We start from the raw sequence: 20,474 nt of genomic DNA, 5'->3' as shown, positions 1-20,474 counted from the left end.
CTTCTCTAATAGCACCTCGCTAAATTGCTGAGGCTGGCTTTGAACTTGCAATTCTCCTGCATCCACCCCGTGAGCCGCAGGATTATAGGCATATGCCACTGCACCTGGCCTCTAAGGGATTTCTACTGGAATTGCACTGAATCTATAGGTCAATTTAAAAAGAATTAGAGGGCTGGGTTTGTGGCTCACTGGTAGAGTGTGCGTGCCTGGCACATGTGAAGAACTGGGTTCAATCCTAAGTATCACATAGAAATAAATAAATAAATAAATAAAATAAAGGTATTGTGTAATATCATCTACAACCAAAAAAAAAAAAAAAAGAAGAAGAAGAAAAAGAAAAAGAGAATTGGAACCAGGCATGGTGGTACATGCCTGTAATTGTAGCACTTGTAAGTTGAGGCAGGAGGATCTTAAGTTTGAGGCCAGCCTCAGCAACTTAGTGAGGCCCTAAGCAATTTAGCAAGACCCTATCTCAAAATAAAAAATAAAAAAAAGGACTGGGGATGTGGCTCAGTGGTAAAGTATCCCTGGGTTCAATCCCTAGATGAAAATCAATCAAAATCAGTCAGCCAATCAATCAATAAGAATTAGCACCTTAACAATATCAAGTTTACCAATTCATGAGCATGTTATACCTTTTCATTTATGTAGGCCTTTTAAACTATCTCACAGCAATGACTCCATAACTTTCAGTGATGAGATCTTGAATTTCTTTTGTTAAATTTATTCATTAATATTTTATGTTTCTTAGGGCTACTACAAATGGATTCAAGTTTGATTTTCCAATTGTTTGCTGTTGATAAATAAAAATATCAAGTGACTTTCATAATATTATAACCCAAAACATTGCTAAATCTACTTATTAGTTCTAGTAGTTATTCTGTATCTTCCTTAGGGATTTCTACATTGAAAATCATCTCTGTTTCTCACCTTGTTTGTTTGTTTATTTATTTGGACAGAGGGGCTTAGCCACTGATCCAGCCTTTTTAAAAAATTTTTTTATTTTGACTGGGTTCTTGCTAGGTTAAGTAGGGCCTCATTAAGATGCTGAGGCTGCCTTTGAACCTGTTATCCTCATGCCTCAGCTTCCCAAGCCACTGGGATTCTAGGTTTGAATGTCCACACCCAACTTCACCTAATCTTTATGCTTTTTATTTCTTCTTCTTGTCTTAACACAATGGGAAAGACTTCAAGTATAATGTTAAGTAGAAATAGTGAAAATGGACATCTTTGCTTTGTTCTTGGATCTATAGGGCAAAGTATTCAATAATTCAACAGTAAATATGATGTTTGCTTGGAAAATATGAAGTTTGTTGAGAAATTTTTCATAAATGAGTGTTGGATCTTGTCAAATGTCTTTCTGTAATATTTAAATGATCACATTTTTTCCTTTATTCTGTTAATGTGATGAATTATTCTGAATGATTTTCAAATGGTAAGCCAACTTTGCAGTCCTAAATAAATTCTATTTTCTATTGTAGGACTTAATTTGCTACTGTATTGTTGCAGATGTTTGCATTTATATTCATAAGGCACATAGGTTTACAGTTTTCTTTTTCTGTAATGTCTCTGTTAGAATTTGATTTTAGAATTATATTGGCCTCAAAAGGGCGGGGGGAGAGTTGAGAAGTGTTCCTCTATCCTCTATTTTATGAAAGAGTTTTATGTAAAATTGGTATTATTTTATCTTCTTTCTGAATTCTTTTTCGTTTTTCAGACATTCTTTAAATGTCTGGTAGAATCCATTTTTAAAATTTTTCTTTTAAAGTTTTTTAGTTGTTTATAGACCTTTATTTTATTTATTTATATGTGGTGCTGAAAGCCAAACCCAGTGCCTCACACATGCCAGGCAAGTGCACTACCGCTGAGCCACAGCCCAGCCCAAATCCATTATTGATACCATTGGGATCTGGAGGTTTTTTTTCCCAGAATTTTTTTTCCCATGCTGGGGAATCAAACTCAGGTCTTCAAACAGGCTAGGCAAATGTTATACCACTAAACTACAATGCCCCTGTGGAAAGATTTATAACAGCCAGTTCAGTTACTGTGTCTTTTCAAATTTGCTCTTTTATCTGTGCCAATTAGGGTACACTTTATTTTTCAATAAGTTAGTACATTTCATTTCAGTTGCCTAAATTGTTAACATAAACATTCTCACAGGATTCTGTAACCAAAATGATTATTAAGTGACTAACAGGTACATACTACAGGGATACAGAGGACAAAAGGATGATTCACATTCTGGGAAGGACAGAGCAGGATGGCACAAGATGTTATCACACTACTCAGAACAGTGAACAATTTAAAACTTTAAAATTTATCATAGGTATGTATGTATAGGAAAAAGCATAGTATATATAGGGTTCATTACTATCCTCAATTTCAGGAATCCACTGGGGATCCTGGAACATATCCCTCAAGGATAAAGGGAGACTTCTATAAATCTACAATAAAGTTCAATATTCTAAAATCAGATAAAGTCAAATTTAGCTTTCAATAAACAATTATAATCTTTTACCTATCTTTGAATGCATCAGGATCAAAGGCCAGAAGCAGCCCTTGTTATATACTGAAGACTAAGTTTGCTTATAGTACTCACTTTCCTCAGTCATGTTAGGAAAGAGTCTTTTACTGAAATTCCTAGTTCCTCATATTTAAAGGAATAAATGAATACTCCTTATGCTGCTTGGCCAGTCCAACTCTTTTGAGACCTAAATTAAGAACATTTTCAACAGCATCTGCATCTTTTTTTTTAAGGCACATAAGCAAAGACACTGAATCCTTAGTCATTTTATTAGAAAAGTTTACTACTTCTTATAAGAAGAAATATATTTCTTATATATTAACATTTCATTTTAATCTTCATATTATAGTGCTTATTCTCAATATACAAAACAACCTAATACTGTGAACAGGTTTACCAAAATAATAATAATTATCATAATAAAATAGTGTCATATATACTTTACCAACAGTACTCACTTTTCCAAAAAAATATTAATCATGTACCTTTTGTGGCAAGATTTTTAGATGTTGAATTTTTAGTGAGATTTTTATGTCTTAATTTTTTTCTTTCTTCGTCAATTTGCTTTTCTTGTTGATGTAATTTCTCTTCTTTCTGAATTCTTTTTCGTTCTTCAGCTTTTCTTTGACACTCTTTCCAGGCTTCCAATTCTTTAGTTGCTTTTTTTCGTTCATTTTCTTTCATATCTTCTATCTTCTTCCTCTCTTCTTCTTCAATCTGTAAAAATTACAATTACCAAATCCTTTAAGACACATAAAAAGCATCATTTCTTTAAATAAATTGATTATAATAGTTAATTATTCTTACCTCTAAATTTTTGCCATTGGATCTGTAGCAATAATAGTGAATAAAGAATAAAAATGGGAAAGACAAATCATTTAGTAGAATGCCCATTGATTTGTGGGTCATGGACACATGTTTTAGTCCTGGATCTACCACTATTCTGATCTAGGGCAATCACTTCCTCTAATCTCAGATTACTCATATAAAAAATGATTATTCTAAAAGTTAAGTCATTTTCCCCAAAACCTACATACACCTACCAAAACATATACACAAACATTTGCCTTTCTACTTCTCCAAGTCTTACCTCATCTTAAGACTGAAGTTGTGCCTACCCTTACCTGAGAAAAGAGGACAGAGAAGGGAAGGAAATAGGAAGGATAAACTAGAGAGTTTGTTTTTGGTGGATGGAAATGTTTGAAATCTTTATCCTGCTGCCTGTTTAACACTTTCACATGAAAAGCTAAACACTGGATGATTTGAAAGCAGTATCTTGTATAGAAATGTGGCAACATTTTTCACTTCTAAAAATGTCTTCAATTTATGGACAAGAACAAATGTTAAATAGAGTAAATAGTTGGTGTATATAACTATCTGACTTTCATATGGTAAAGAAAATTTCTCACCTCTATTCTTTAGAGAAGTACTTTTTTCATTGATCAAAATGTCCTATTACCCAATACAGTAGTCATCAGCCACACATGGCTAATTAAACACTTTGTGGCTACTGTGACTGAGGAACTGAATTTTCAATTTTACTTTCGTGTGTGTGTGTGTGTGTGTGTGTGTGTGTGTACAAAATATATAATGTATATTTATAGTACTGTGGATTGAACCCAGGGGCCCTTTACCACTAGACTACATCTCTAGCCCTTTTTTGTTCTGAAATGGTGTGAGGATGGCCTTAGGCCTAAGTCTAAGCAACTACATTTTAAAAAACTCCAGTTTGAAACCTGCAAGTCTCACCAGGCACACCTAAGGAGCCCTCCAGTATGGCCCTCAGGCACAAACAAGTCACTCTCCCACCTCCTCCATAAACTTAGAGTAACTCAGGCTGTCCTCACAGGATAAGGGGGAAAGGTGAAAAGATCAGGGTGGGGACCATCAGACCAGATGTTTTAACCCCAGGGTAAATGATGTCATTGAGAAATCCAATGGTAGCTGATAAGGATTGAAAGGGGGGTCAAAAGCCCCCAAATTGAGTGTAAGTAATGGAGCAAATGAACAGATATTCAGCCAGCCAATACTGATGCACACAAGCTGGAGAGCCTGATGAGGACCTGGACTGACATCCAATCACTTGTCATCCTTTGCCTGATCCTCTGCGTGGTTCTCACCACTCTCAAACTCTACAGCCACATCTTGACAATGGTGAAAGCTGCAACTTCTCCCTATGATCCTCTCCTCAACCGGCCTTCAGGTCCACCACAGAAGCCTGCCTTGGTTCCTGACCTGATCACCAAGGTCAGAATGAGTGGGCATCTGCTGGACTTAAAGCCTAAGGCTTCTTTTGATCAGACACTTGAGCTTAATATGCAGAGGGAATGTCTGTCATGAGCCTGTCATGATTAAGTGTGTTTGTAGTGCTTAGAATTAATCTAGAATTGTTTGCTGTGAATTGATTATGTCCATTGCAGTGCCTCACATTAAGGATTGTCGTTTTTCTTGATTAAGAACCTATAGAGTGGGCTGGGGTTGTGGCTCAGCGGTAGAGTGCTTGCCTACCACGTGCGAGGCCCTGGGTTTGGTCCTCAGCACCACATAAAAATAAATAAATAAAATAAAGGTATTGTGTCCAACTACAACAAAAAATGAATATTTTAAAAAAGAGAACCTATAGAGTGAAATTGTATTGAATGATTTGAGTGAATAAAGCACTGAAAAGGGGCAGAAGCACATGGACATTCTTTATTTCTCCCCCTTGACTGCATAAGTCACACCTTTTGCCCATCACGACAGATGGGGTCTCACAAAGTTGCTGAGGCTGGTCTCAAACAAGTGATCGCCTGACTCAGCCTCCTGAGTTGCTGGAATTATAGGTATAAGTATACATTGCTGGTTATATCAGCAATGAGGACTCCAACTGACATTCCATCACTTGCTGATTCTATCAGCAATGTATATTTAAAGTAATTTACATTTAAATAGCACATCTAAAGTGGTTCTAGGATATGGACATGGTGGATGAAGGCTCCCAAAGATTGTATTGTTTTAGGATACAAATATTATAAGTAAGAAATCTGCACTGAAAGGTGGTCAATAATATCTACTTGACTTAATACTGTCTTCTGGAAGACTAATTATTTTCCTACTGAACTATGACACAGTAACTTTAAAATAAATTTCATAGCATAATGAAGGAGTCCTAATTCTGTTGCTATGATTTGGATCTGGTTTGCTCCCCAACATTCACATGTTAGAGGCTTGATCCTCAGAGTGGTGATGTGGGAGGTGGTAAGGTGGGACCTTTAAGAACTATGGCCTAGAGGGAGATCCTTAGGTCACTAGGGGTACTATCCTTGGAAGGGATTAAGATAGTTCTTAGGAGCCTGTTAGGTTGGTTCTAAAGAGAGCATGTTGTTATAAAATCTGAGCCTGACTCCTGAATCCCTGAGCATCCTATTTTGGGATGTGATCTCTTGCTCACAAATGTTCTTGTCATGATGTTATCCACCAGAGGCTGAGCAGATGGGGCTTCCTGATCTAAGACTTTCAGTCTCTAAAACTGTGAGCTAAATAAACCTCTTTTCTTTATAGAGTTACCCATCTTTAGTTGTTTTCTTACAGTAATGAAAAACGGACAAAATATATCCATATCCATGTAAGGCTTGAACTAAGCACAGAAAATAATAATTACTACATATTCCAAGTTCAGAGAGTTCAGTGAACTTCCAACAAGATAGGTGAGGAAGAATCCATACACAGCAAAGAACCAGCATTTACATACCTGGCAAAGGGGATAATGAACAGTCATTATTAGAGAGGAAGTCACAATCTAAAAGGACAAGATGTTGATTTCACCCAATTTAATAATGTTTGTTTTTTATTCTCTCTGCCCTATGACAAGGAAAAGGGAAAAGTATTTGAAGAGTTAGACTAACCCCTCATAATCAATATTGGCAGAGTGAATTTTATTTTATTATTTTTTTTTAATTTTTAATTTCAGCTTAAAACAACACATCTTCATTATCTCATGGTTTGGGTAGGTCTGGAATTGGGATCAGCTTATTTGGATCTCTACTTCAAGGTCTCTTAAGAGGTTGCAATCAAGATGTCTGCCAGAGCTGGAATCTGATATGAAGGCTCAGTGAGGATAGATCTGCTTCCAAGCTCATACATGGTTGTTGGCCGGATACAGCACCCTGCAGGCTATTGGACTAAAGGCCGCCACTCTTTGCTGGCTGTCAGCCAGAAGTGACCTTTAGTTCCTAGCCATGAGGGCCTTTCTACAGGACAGCTCACAATATTGCCTTTTGCTTCGTCAAAGGCAGCAAAGGAGAGCTCCGCAAGTTAGACCTTTGTCTTAGGCTTCAATCTTTATCTTTATTTCCCCCACATTCAGTTAGTCACTGTGCACGCAGATCCTAACACTAATGTGACTGTCAAGTCTGTCCTCTCCTCTCCATTCTAAGTCCTTAGATTCAGTACTCATCTTCGCTCTACTGGCTATTCTAAGGAATCTCTCTGGCTTGGTACTATAGCCACAGAGATTCCACAACCAGCTCTGCAGAAGTGGGGAAAGCACTGATTTGCAGTATCTGCTTATTTCCATGGGGCAAATACCCAACCCTGGCTCATTTCAAGCTACTGTCACTGGGAACAGTGTTGGGAAGAGATGCTCAGTAGCTCACCATTATATAGTGTTTCCACTCTTCAGATACAGTAGATTTTTAAAAACTTCTCAGAAACTTAGATAATAGTAAAATGTGGTAATTAGGAAATTATACACCTTTAAAATGTTTAATTTTAGTTTAATATTTAAAAATGGCTATGGTTAACAACCTACTCAGAAAATTCCTAGCTCCACACCACTGCCCTGGCCCTTGTCTTTACATTCAAGATGCTCTCCCAAAGCACAGTAGACATTTCAACACAAACAATACCATGTATCACTGTCCCTGCTCTTGCTGGTGGTTTCTCATGGTACAAAATCTTTTATGTACATAAGACCCCTCATCCTCTACCACACCAATTGTATTTTGGGTGGAAATTAAATATGAATGATGACAATAACCAAGCCTAACACTGTGCTAAGCACTCAATAGTACATGCATTATATTGTTTAATCTTTGCAACAATCATATGAGCTAGCTACTTTTATTTTCCCCACTTTGCAAATGAGGAAAGTGAAAAGTGTTTAAGTGACATGTAAAAGTTTATGTAGAGGGCTGGGGTTGTAGCTCAGTGGTAGGGCATTTGCCTAGCATGTGTGAGGCACTGGGTTTGATCCTTGACACCACATAAAAATAAATAAATAAAATAAAGGTATTGTGTCCATCTACAACTAAAAACAGATACTTTAAAAAATCTATGTGGAGAATACATAATAGAAATGGTCCAATAATAAAACCCAGACTCTTGGGGCTGGGATTGTGGCTCAGTGGTAGAGCACTCCCCTAGCACGGGCGGGACCCAGGTTCGATCCTCAGCACCACATAAAAATAAAGGCATTATGTTGTATCCATCTACACCTAAAAAATAAATGTAAAAAAAAAAAAAAAAACCAAACTCATCAACAATTTAACACACCCCACATGCACTATGTTCTTCTTATATTCTTCCTATTGCATGTTTTTTTTCTCTATCTAGAATGGCACATGACTAGCGACCCCACAGCACCATCACTTTATTCTCACCTACCCAAGAAGCTGCTACTCTAAGTACCTTGTTCAATTGCACTTAGAACTATGTGCTTCAGCTACTTTCTAAACTGGGAGGTAAGAGAAATTGAAAGACTCAAGAGCATACAGTCACCCCTGGGAGTCAAGTAACACCAGAAGCAGGGCTGACATGAGGCGGTAAGCATTTATCAGTAAAAATAAAACAAAAACCTAATTTTCTCCAAGTGCCAAGGCATGAAGAAAATAGCTAAGGTGTCTCAGGGTTGAAAACAGTCAAAATATATTTCTATTAAAATGGAATGAAGTCTAGCTAACTATTCCTTGTTTGCTTTGTTGTTGTTTTGGTTTGGGTTTTGGGTGTTTTATTTTGGTGGGGGGTTTACTTTGCTTGCTATTTAGGATTCAGCTGTGCCTTTGTGCATACTAAACACACACTCTACCATTGAGCTACACCCCCAGTCCCATAACTGTCCCTTCTTAAACTATCACTAAATTAGTTAGAAAGAGATAAAGGAGAGGGAAGGGAGGTGGATAGAGAGGAGGAGGAAGAGGAGGAAGGGAGAAGAAAAGGGGAGGGCAGGGAGGAGAAGGGAGGGTGGAATTGATAGAAGAAATGGAAGAAAAAGAATTCATTTTACTATCCAAAACTAAGAACTTACAGATAGCTCATTGCCAGGATCCTTGTGACACGCAGAAATCTAGAGAATTCTAGAGTACTATACCCCCTACCCTGTTCCTCCCAAAGATTTTTTCATCCATTCTGGAACATCAATTTCCAGAAAACAAAGTAGAAATTGGAAAAATCAGGAGTGGAGATTTTGCTGGTCCTAAAGAAAGGAAAAGAAGAAGTCTTACAGACAACCAAATTGGGTAGGGGGATTCCTCATAGTAGTCAATCAAAAGTTCCTTCCTGACTCCTTCCCTTTGACCTCAAATATTCTTCCCAGCTACTGGTGAACATAGGTGGAATTAAAAAACCAGACAGAGTTCTATGGAGATGGGCTTCCAGTTCCTGACTGTCTTCCAGAGGAGCAATGTCAACATTAGAAGGTAGAATTTGACTCCAAAAGAGCACCATATCTGTTAAAGATGGGCACATCTGTGTCCTGGTTTTACTTGCTATGGGATCTGTTATTTCTACAGAAGATGCTGGTAGTGGAGCAAAAGTCCTTGATACTATGAGTTTTCTTAGGCAGATGAAGCTATTGTAGGACCTTACACTTACTAATTAGAATTTGGGTTATCTGGTCTGTGGACCACCATTTTTTAGAAATCCAGGCTTCTGAAAATCTTTTTAATCAAAGAAAGACATGTTTCTTCCCTTATATGCTAGACAGAAGGCACATTGGGTATGTTATGGCTTGGAAAAATAAGTTAACTGTCAGTACTATATGGATAGAACAATTCAGGGAGGTACACAGCCTAGAAGGACACTGCCAACTGGCCTCCCTGTGCTTCCAGATTGGATGAACTCTATCCACTAGAGTGTTCAAAGCATCTTATTATCAGCATCTGTCTTTTCTCTGTTAGTCAGCTTTTCCTCACCGAGACCAAAATACCTGATAAGAACAAGATAGAAGCAGAAAAGTTCATTTGGGGCTCATAGTTTCAGAGGTCTCAGTCCATGGCTGGTTGACTCCATTTCTCTGGGTCTGAGCTGAGGCAGAACATCATGTCAGAAGAGCATGATAGAGGACAGTAGAGTGAATTTTAAATAAGGTTTTAAAAAATACACATGACTTAAGTATTGATTACCAAAAGTGAGACTCTTCTTAAAATCAAAAGTAATAGTAAAGTTCTGGTATTACAGCCAAGGTGTAGTTAAGGGAATTATATCTATAATTTTAATTTATAGTAAGTTACATTAGAGACATACAATACTCTCAGAGAGTAATGAGGAAGAAGAGGGACAAAGAAAGGATTCTCAGAAAAGGAATATGACAAAGAGAAAAGCATAAAGGAAATAACATAAAGCTTATGGCTAAGGAAAAAGAGAAATTATGTATCAAAAAAATAGAATGTATAGGGAAAAAACAGTTTTCTCCTCTGCTATGCTTTTATAATACTGTTTTTTTTGGGGGGTGGGAGGTGGGTACTGGAGATTGAATCCAGGACTTCACACATGCTAGGCAAGCATTCCACCACTGAGTTACATCCCAACACTTTTTATTCTGAGACAGGTCTAAGTTGCCCAGATTGGCCTAGAACTTTCAATTCTGCCTCAGCCTCTGGAATAACTGGGGGTTTTAGGTGTGTTTCACTATGACTGGTTTTTACAATATTTTATACTTCTGATCACCAAGATGTGTGGGTTTTTCCTACACTGAACAATTCTCTAACACCAACTGGGTGTCCTATAATACAATTCAATTCTGACACTATCTACCTGGACTTAGCACCAGATCCCACAGGTTTAGGGTCAGTCTCACAAAATTGCCCCGCCCTCAAATAGATGCCAATAATAAGTCTAGGGCTATGATACTTCTAATTGACCAGCGATAAAGTGGAGGTTCCCACAAACCTCTCCAATCAGGGCTGGGGTTGTGGCTCAGTGGTAGAGCATTTGCCTATCATGTGTGAGACACTGGGTTCGATTCTCAGCACCACATATAAATAAATAAATTAAATAAAGGTCCATCAACAACGAAAAAAAAAATTTTAAAAATCTCCAATCATTTGTTATAAGAACTCACAAGACTCAGGGAAACTCTTTACATATATTTACCTTTTATCATAAAAGGATCCAACTCAAGAACAAACATATCAAAGAGATAGACAGGGAAAGACTCTAAAATAAGGAACACTGTAGTGATTGATTTGGGGCAATTTGCCCCTCCCCACTCTGGGACGTTTGACAATGTTTAGACACTTTTTTTCTTTTTTTGCAGTGCTAGGGGTCAGAACTCAGGGCTTCATGAATTCGAGGAAAGTGTTCTACTACTGAACTAAAGCCTCAGTACCCAGAAAAACTTAAATTGCTAAGAATGAAGGGCTGGGATATAGCTTGGTGGAACAGTACTTGCCTAACATGCATGAGCCTCTGGGTTCAATACCTGGTACCCAGGAAAAAAAATTCTTAAAATGCTAAGAATAAATTTAACAAAATATGAGCAAGTTTTATATGTATGCTACATAATTTTCCTAAGGGACATAAAGTAAATCCAAATAAATAAAGATAAATGAAGATAAAGGAATGTTCCTGAAAATGTTCCTGAAAGTAAACCTCAGTACTGTAAATAGGTTTATGCTTTGCAAATTAATTTATAGTCAAGTAAATTCAATCAAAATACCAAAAGGAATCATAGGAAACTTGGTAAATAAATGTAAAATTCATATGCAAAATAAAAAAGTTCAGGTTTTATGGTAATATGAAAGGCTGGCCATTTCCTCTCCATAAATATCAAGGATAAAACTGGATAGAATTATCAAAAACAATCATTTTAGGGCACTGAAAATTAACCAAAGGAAAACTGCAAATTGAAAAGTGTTTATTTAAAGAAAACTGACAAAGTTATAGGTTAGAACAAAGGGAAGCTCTGTCCTGCCCGAAAATATTCCTAACTACTTACTTCTAGCTAGGATGATGAGCCTGTCAGTTTTACCAACATGATGTTAGCAAAAAAGAACCCAGCAGCTTTGTTGGCAAAAGGTCTGACTCATTTCTGGGTGAGGGAGCAAAAACTTGTGGCTTTGCCCTCTTCAAGTGTGTCACCCTCCAGGAAGCCCCACACATCCAGCCATCTGGGAGCTCTCCAAACCCCACTGGGTTTTTGTGGAGACTTTAAATAAATTTGAAAAACAAGAAAAGAGCTTTAAAATTGTTACTCCTATTCTTACAATAAGAAAAAGTTGGAAAAACTAAAAGTCAAGTTTTCTTGGACTCATAAGAAAAGTGAGGTTACAGAGCAAATTATTACCCTGCAATAAGGAGAAAGAGGTTGAATCTAAGAAAAACAAAATGTCTATTTTTCCTCTCATCTCCCACCATAATCAACACAGACTTCTAACACCAGATATGTAAGAATTTCTCCCCACCAGCAAGTGAGCAATCAGTTTTGCAGCTGGGTGTTCTCTAATCCTGTTCAGTTCTGATACTATCTACTTAGAGATAGCATCAGATGCCACAGATTGACACCCCACCCCACTCCATTACTTTAGATGTCATCACAAGCCCCAGGTGGTCTTTACCTGTGCTTCTGACCTGTGAAGGGTCCAGATAATCTGCTCAAGCTGCTCACAGAACTTGGGGAAACACATTTACCAGTTTATCATAAAGGATATTACAAAGGATACAGATGATACAACATATAGGTCAAGGTATGGGGGAAGTAGTAAAGAAGTTCCATGCCCTCTTCAAGCTTGCTACTTCCAGGAACCTCCACATACCCAGATATATGGAAGCTCTCGGAACCTTGCCCTCTTGGGGTTTTATGGAGACTTCATTGCATAGGCAAGGTGAGGAAACCCAGCAAGGTTCTATGTATACCATTTCTTCCTTCAAGGTATGGGGCAAACACCTCTGGACTGAGGAGGGTCTTTTTATTATTGGTTCTTTTAGTTATACAGAACAATAGAATTCATTTTGATATGATTATAAAGGCATGGAATATAATATAATTGTTCTAATTCAGTCCCCAAAATTTCCCCTTTCCCTCCCCTTACTCCCTCCCCTCTACTCTACTGGTCTTTTCCTATTTACTTATAGTTTTTTTCTACTTGTAGTTTTTTTTTTAAATATATATTTTTAGTTGTAGTTGGATACAATATCTTTAATTAATTTATTTATTTTTATGTGGTGCTGAGGATTGAACAAAGGGCCTCGCCCATGCTAGGGGAATGCTCTACCGCTGAAACACACACCCAGCGCCTCTACTTGTGTGGTTTTTTTTTTTTTTTTTTTAAATTAGTATCTTGTGGATGCACATGCTGGTGAGATTCACTGTGGTATATTCATATGTTCCTATATATATACATACACACACACACATACACACACTCACAGGTTCATTCCACTGTCTTTCCCTATCCCCTCCCTTCATACTTCTTTGTCTACTCCACTGATCTTTCTTCTTTCTTTTCTTTTTTTTTTTATCCCCCTATCCCATTTTGGACTAGCTTCTACATATCAGAGAAAACACTCAACCTTTGACTTTTTGGGACTGGCTTATTTCACTTAGCATGATAGTCCCCAATTCCATCCATTTACCAGCAAATGTACAAAGTCTTTATGGCTAAGCAATATTCCATTGTGTACCACATTTTCTTTATCCATTCATATGTTGAAAGGTACCTAGGTAGGCTCCATAGCTTGGCTATTGTGAATTGTGCTGCTATACATATTGAAGTGGCTGCATCATTGTAGTATCCTATTTTAAATCTTTTGTGAGGAGTGGGTGACTGGGTCAAATGTTGGTTCTATTCCTAGTTTTTTGAGGAATCTCCATACTGCTGTCCAGAGTGGTTGCACTAATTTGCAGTCCCACCAACAATGTATGAGTGTACCTTTTTCCTCACATTTTCACCAACATTTATTGTTACTTATATTCTTGATAATTGCCATTCTAACTAGAGTGAGATAAAAAATCAAAGGGGGGCTTAATGACCTATTATCAGACAAGGGAAGTCAGAGATTTTTTTTTTTTTTTCAGTGATGAGAATAGAGAATTTTCTTATAGCTAACTAAAGGCAAGGAAATATTAGAGTTTCTTAGGAGTCACTCTCAGAGAGAGAAGTTCTAATTTTGTTTTCCTGTGCTGTAGATTGAACTAAGGACCTAGCACTAGGCAACTGTACCACTAATCTATGTCCACAGCCCTTTTTAATTTTTCATTTTGAGACAGAGTATCACTAAGTTGCCCAGCCTGCCCTCAACTTGAAATCCTCCTGCTTCAGCCTCCAGAGTACCTTGGACTACAGGCATGCACCACAGCACCCAGCTTACCACCCAAGTACTATACCTTTGACTTTCACAGATTTTCCAGAACACATGCAATTAGCAGATGGCTCATATAACATAGTAAGTTCTATAATCAAATGTTGAGAACTATTATGATTGAAACTAATTGTCTTTACATCCTTACTATTATCTCTTCAGAGGACTTTCCTATCAATGCAACTTACCTGCATCATGACATTTAGTGTATATTTTTGATCTTCTCTCTTTGCTGTAGCTTTTGCTTCTGTAGCCTCCTTTGCTTTCTCCTGTGCTTGTAAAATAGATTTTTCTCTTATTATCTGCATCATCTCTTTGTCCACTAAAATATAAGGAATATTGGTAAACCAGGATTATGATAAATTTTTTGACTTAGGAGAAAACTACTTAATATACTAAATCAGGATGAGATTTATTCTGACCCAACTTCACAAGAAGTGAAAACATGTTTTAATATTCAACTGACCAGGGGTTAACATTAAAAAGGTAAACAATTTATGGTAATAATAATACTGAGGGGGGGACAGGAAGGGATCAAAGAGGGATGCAGAGGAATGAGAGAGAAGAGGGGAGAGAGGGAGGAGAAAAGATGGAAGAATGGGAGACAGGAGAATACATTTGTCTTCCTTCCTTTCTGTTGAGAACTAGTGCTATTTGCCTATAAACCTGATCATAGTGATTCATCTCTTGGTATCTCCTAGAAGGGAAGATGAGTGGAGAGCACTTGAAATAATCCACCTGAAATAATCAATCACCTTCTAAAACATAGTATTCATTCATACATATTAAAAGAGAGGGCCAGGCCCAAGAAAATTCCAAAGTAGCATTGACATGTTCTATGTACAGCTTTACCATTTGCAATTATATTTACTGTAGCTTAGTGTTTTAAAAACTGCAGACTGTGGTCCTTTAATGGGTAAATTATCTTGGGGAAGGAGAAATCAGAACCTGAGAGAAAGAATCTAAGAGAGGAGGAAATTGGTGGGGGTGGGGGCAGGAGGTAGGTCTGAGGCCTCTCCCCAACCCTCTTCTATTTAGAAAGAAGGAAACAGACAGTTGGATAGTTTCTGGAGCAGGGAAAAAATCAAAAGAATACAATTTTCCAAATGAAATTTTCCATTTAAGTATATCAAGAAGGAACTTAAAGAAAAAATTAAGTGGGGCAGAGCATGGGGGGTGTAGTTGAACACATCTGTGATCCTAGCTACTAAGGAGGCTGAGGCAAGAAAATAACAAGGTTGAAGCCAGCCTGGGCAATGCAGCAAATATCAAAATAAAAAATAAAAAGGGCTGAGATGTAGCTCAGTGGTAAAGTATTTGCCCAGGGTGTGCAAGGCCTTGGCTTCAATATTTATCACTGCCAGATTAAAAAAAAAAAAAAAGAGCAGCAAATATGTTTTGAGTAAGGAGGCAGACAAGCTTAAAGCACAGGCTGGAGGTCCACAGAACTTTATGTGAAAAAAAGATTGTTAAATAAATAATCTCACTGAATTGCAAGTGAAACTGTTTCAATTCTAGAGGAATCTCAAACCTAGTTTCTGACGTAGAATCAATGTCTATTAATTGCTATGTAAGTTAGTTTTAAGACTTTTGATTAGTTTAGATCAGAGACTTGCAAACTATTATCGAGAGTCAAATCTAGAATACTGTTTCTCTAACCCACAAGCTATGACTAATTTTTCACTTTTTTTCTTTGAATTAGAGATTGAACCCTCAGGTGCTTAACCATCGAGCCGCATTCCCAGACTCCCCTGCTTTTTTGGTGAGGGGGACAAGGTCTCACTACGTTGCTTAAGGCCTTGCTAAGCTGCATTCCTCCTGCCTCAGCCTTCACTTTTTTTTTTTTTTTTTTTTTTTTTTGGTATTGGGGGTTGAACCCAGGGGCACTTAACTACTGAGCCACTTCCCTGGCCCTTTTTTGTAGTTTATTTAGAGACAGGGCTCACTGAGTTGCTTAGGGCCTCACTAAGTTGCTGAGGCTGGCCTTGAATTTGCGACCTCCCTCCCAGCCTTCTGAACCACTGGGATTACAGGCATGCAGCACCACACCTGGCAGCCTTCACATTTTTAATGATCAAAAAAATTTTTTTTAATTTAGTGTCAAATAAAACTTAGATTACATTCAAATTTCAGCATCCACAAATATCTATCATCTGTGGCTGCTTTTGTGCTACAGTGGCAGAGCTGAGTGGATGAGATAGAGACCATTTGACCTGCAAAGTCTATAAAATATTATCTGATCCTTTACAGAAAATGTTTGCTAATATGGCTGTCCACATAACTATGAAAGAGGAGAATCAAGTAGCCTTTCAATACAAACAGCTGTGTAAGACAGAAAGAAAATTCCCCTCCCACTTCTGGAGAAGGTTGCTATCAGGTTAAAATGAGAATTTGAGCCTGGCTCAGTGGCGCACGCCTGTAATCCCAGTGGCTCAGGAGGCTGAGGCAGGAGGATTGAGAGTCTGAAGCCAGTCTCAGCAATTTAGCAAGGCCCTAAGCAACTCAGTGAGACCCTGTCTTTAAATAAAATAAAATAAAATAAAAAAAGGGAGGGTGGGCTGGAGGTTGTGACTTAGTGGTAAGCACCCCTGGGTTCAACTCCCAATATCAAAAAAAAAAAAAAAAAAGAAAGAAAGATTAGAATTTGACATAGAATAAAGTGTTTAATGTCAGATAATATGTGTAGAAAAAGTATTAAGTTTTCCTGATAATTACCCTCCTATTATATACTAAGAAGATCATGGCTAAAATACTTCCTAGGGGAATTTGTTGGCCAGAAAGACACACATATAAACATCTAAGTCCGTAATTCTCAAACCTAACTCATCAGAATCACCTGGGGATGTGCTTGCCTCATCTGTTTATTTTTAAATAAGCCGTTACAATAGATGATGGTTCTAGTCCCACTTAACGTCAAAATTAAAATTATTAGGAAGAGTCAACATAAATGGAAGTGTTAACATTTAGTCTTAGCTCAGAAGTCAGAACACCCAGGTTGTGTTGTTTGTTTGTTTTTTGTGATGCTGGAAGTTGAACCTGGGGCCTTGTGCATTCTAGGAGACACTCTACCACTGAACCACATTCCCAGCCTTTGTTTTTCATTTTTTAAAACCAGAACTTTTACTGGGTGGCTTGAAACTCTCAAAATGTACTAGATGTTGCAACAGCTGCCCTCTTGGGTTTAAGAGTTGTTCCTTCACAGAATCTATGCCTGAATCTGTGTGTACAATTTTTATGTGCCTCATTCAACCATAGTATTTTGTCTTTGAGTGTTAGCACTCCAGTTATACTTTCTCTTGCACTTGGCAGGGTAGCCATATTTGCCACAAGTCGACTTCTGAAGGTGACAGACCTGAGAGCCACAGCATCAGCACAATGTGTGCATCTTATTATGCTTTACAAAGGTTTCTGGGAATGTTTTATAATATGTCTATCACAAGTCACTGAGTCACAAAGGAAGGCAGGGGTGGGAAAACAGGAATCTGGTTTTTAAAAACTCCTTAGGATAATTTGGAACTCATTAAAGAAATCAAATAACATCTCTATGGTAATCTACCTTAGTAAGTATTGTCTGAACTAAAATACTAGATCATAGGAGGAAAAAATTCTACCTCAGTGCTGGTCTTGAGGATTAAAAATTAAATCCCACTGTAAGATACCAACAGAGTTTTTTTTTTTGCGGGGGGTAGGGGGGATTGAACCCAGAGGCACTTAACCACAAAGCTGCATCCCCAGCCATAATATATATATTATGCTGAGGCTGGCTTTGAACTCATGATCATTCTGCCTCAACCTCCCAAGCCACTGGGATTACAGGCATGCGCAACTATGCCTAGCTCAACACTCTCTCTCTCTCTTTTTTTTGTAGTTGTAGATGCCTTTATTTGTTTATTTTTATGTACTGCTAATTGAATCCAGTGCCTCACACATGTTAGGTAAGTGCTCTGCTACTGAACTATAGCCCTAGTCACCAACAGAGTCTTAATATAAAGAATGGTTGCAGTCCCTTCCATTCTTTTTTTTTTCTTTTCTTTTTTTATTATTTATTTTTTAGCTACAGGTGGACACAATATCTTTTTTATTTTTTATGTAGTGCTAAGCCAGTGCCTCACACATGCTAAGCAAGCACTCTACTTCTGAGCCACAATCACAGGCTCCTTCCATTCTTAATAGCACATACTTACAGTGAAATGACAGAAGCCTATGAGAAATTCTAAGTGGTAGATTTAATGTACTAGAAGACATGGCAACTAGAAGAGGAAGGAGGAAAATAAAGGTAAAGCAGTAGAAGACAATTACTGACCCACAAAGCTTGAGCTGGGCAGTAGAAAAGAATACTACTTAAGAGTACAGGAAACTAGGTTTACACAGAGATCTCAACTTTGGCTGTATAATTCCTGGAAAGCTCTTTTTAAAAACTGCCAATTCATGGGCTGGGGCTATACCTCAGTGGCAGAGCACTTGTCTAGCATGTGTGAGGCACTGGGTTCGATCCTCAGCACCATATAAAAAAATAAATTAAATAAAGGCATTCTGTCCATCTACAACTACAAAAAATTTTTTAAATGCCAGTTCCTGGGTATCACTCCCAGAAACTAATTTTATTGATCTAGGATGAGTTTCAGATGTCTGTATTATTTTATAAATTCAAAAAGTGATCCAAATATGTAGCCAGGGTTGAGAACCTCTTTTAAAAAAACCATTTGTCTTTCCTAAATACATGCTGTTGTTCTAAGTAGCCTACTCTTTCTCCTTCACCTTCCCCTATTAAGAAGGTTTATATAAGTCCACTAGCCTCAGCAACTTGGAGACCCTGCCTCAAAATTTAAAAATAAATAAATAAAAAGCACTGCTTATGTAGCACAGTGGTAAAGCATCCCTAGATTCAATCTCCAATTCGGGGGAAAAAAACTATATGAACTGAAATTTCACCACTTTTTTGAGTTATTCACTTTTTTTCTGCAATGCTGCTAAATATATAATATTAAAAGTTAATAAATCTGTAGGCACTTTCTCCTGTTAATCTGCCAGATTTTTCATGTACCAAGCTATAAAATGTAGAAAAGTTTTTCTTCCCCTACACAATATAGCTGTTTCAAATAATTTTTAAAAGATATAAATCAGAAAAAGCTCAAGCAGATGAATATCTTTTAATAAAGAACTTACCACTTGACATAGAAAGCGTCTCCCACATGACCGCTTCTTTTTTATACAAAGTGAAAACAATAGTGTCATTCCCAATCTTTGCTTTGCTGCTTGCATCGTCTATGGGAGCATAGAGAAATGCCTCAAATAAAAATGGAGGAAAGTTCACCTGTTCAGAAGAGACAAAACAGAAATTTGGCTGGTCACACAAATTAACGATACCAGCATTAAAAGAAATCCGTGTTAAAAAGCCAAACTAATTTTTCTAAAGGTTCACTAAATCTATTCTAGGTAGCAAAATTTAGCAAGACGTGAAGAAGCCCTGAGCTGATGTCCTTTATCTACAGATGAGATGTCACCTGTTTGTTTAAAAGAAAAAAAACAAAAGAAAAATTGAGAACGGTCCTCTGCAAGGAGGCTCGCTTTGCGCGCAATCGCTAAAGACTCGGGCCACACCCCCGGGCGGACGGCACCACTAGCGTCCCTACCTTGAGATAGTTTTCGGTGCAGAACACGTCCGCGTCTCTGACACAGACGCCTCGGAGGGGCAAGGAGAGGAAGACCGCAGTCTTGGTCTGCTGCCAGCTGTAATTGCTAACCAGCAGCGGCATCCCGGGAGTGACAGTCGCGGGAGGGTCGGCGGGTTGCTGCCGGCGACTCCTCGGTTTCTAGGGAAGCTTGGGTTACCACGCGTCACCCCTTCCGGGTCAGGCCGGGTGGGAGCCCCTGGCTCCCAGCGTGCCCCGGGCGCACTCTGTTGTCTGGTGACTGTCAGGCCCCGCCTCGGACTGCGGTGTCAGTCGGCTTCCTGGGGGTTGCCCTCCTCCACTCCTGCTGCGAGAATTTCCAAAAAGTAGACCCACGTCTACATAAGAAAAGTCTTCATGCCTTAGAATGCAAAGAAAGGATGTGGGCTTAATGGCTCAGGAAAGCGGTCGGTCGAGGAGCAGGTGTGACACCTGCGTGTTACTAGAACCTTGAACCTTTGTTCTGACCGAGGCTATTTGGAGTTAGCACCATTTGATGTTCCTATTGAGGAAATGGGTCATACCAGGAACTTGGTGCCCTTTCGTAGTTCTCCAAATCCTACAGCTCTAAGGCCACCAAAAGCACCTAGGTAGGGTTCGCCAAGATTTGAAAACCGGGGAGAAAGGACCTTATGGCTCACCTGACATGTACTTTGCTGCAACTCAATAGTAGGATAAGTTGGATTTACACTGGTACATTTTACAATTACTTCAGTAGATTC

At 38.2% G+C, this 20,474-nt stretch overlaps 1 protein-coding gene across 2 annotated transcripts in view; it reads right to left on the bottom strand.

Annotated features, from left to right (window-relative positions):
- Nucleotides 1-20,089, bottom strand: part of Dnaaf4 (dynein axonemal assembly factor 4) — a 44,887-nt gene extending 24,798 nt beyond the window's left edge. Inside the window, exons 1-4 of one of the 2 annotated variants that reach the window (XM_015480632.2) lie at nt 19,714-20,089; nt 19,247-19,394; nt 14,269-14,402; nt 3,010-3,241 (exon numbers count right to left, since the gene is read on the bottom strand). In XM_015480632.2, coding sequence (XP_015336118.1) covers nt 3,010-3,241; nt 14,269-14,402; nt 19,247-19,394; nt 19,714-19,836 — 637 coding nt within the window. In that variant the 5' untranslated portion in view covers nt 19,837-20,089. The remainder of the gene's footprint in view (nt 1-3,009; nt 3,242-14,268; nt 14,403-19,246; nt 19,395-19,713) is intronic. The other variant, XM_015480631.2, reaches the window with a different exon arrangement.
- Nucleotides 20,090-20,474: the final 385 nt, after the last annotated feature.

This window comes from Marmota marmota, unplaced genomic scaffold (assembly GCF_001458135.2).
Source record: "Marmota marmota marmota unplaced genomic scaffold, marMar, whole genome shotgun sequence".
NCBI lineage: Eukaryota > Metazoa > Chordata > Mammalia > Rodentia > Sciuridae > Marmota > Marmota marmota.
Note: the sequence above shows the minus strand (reverse complement) of the source record. Positions and strands in the feature narration are given on the sequence as shown.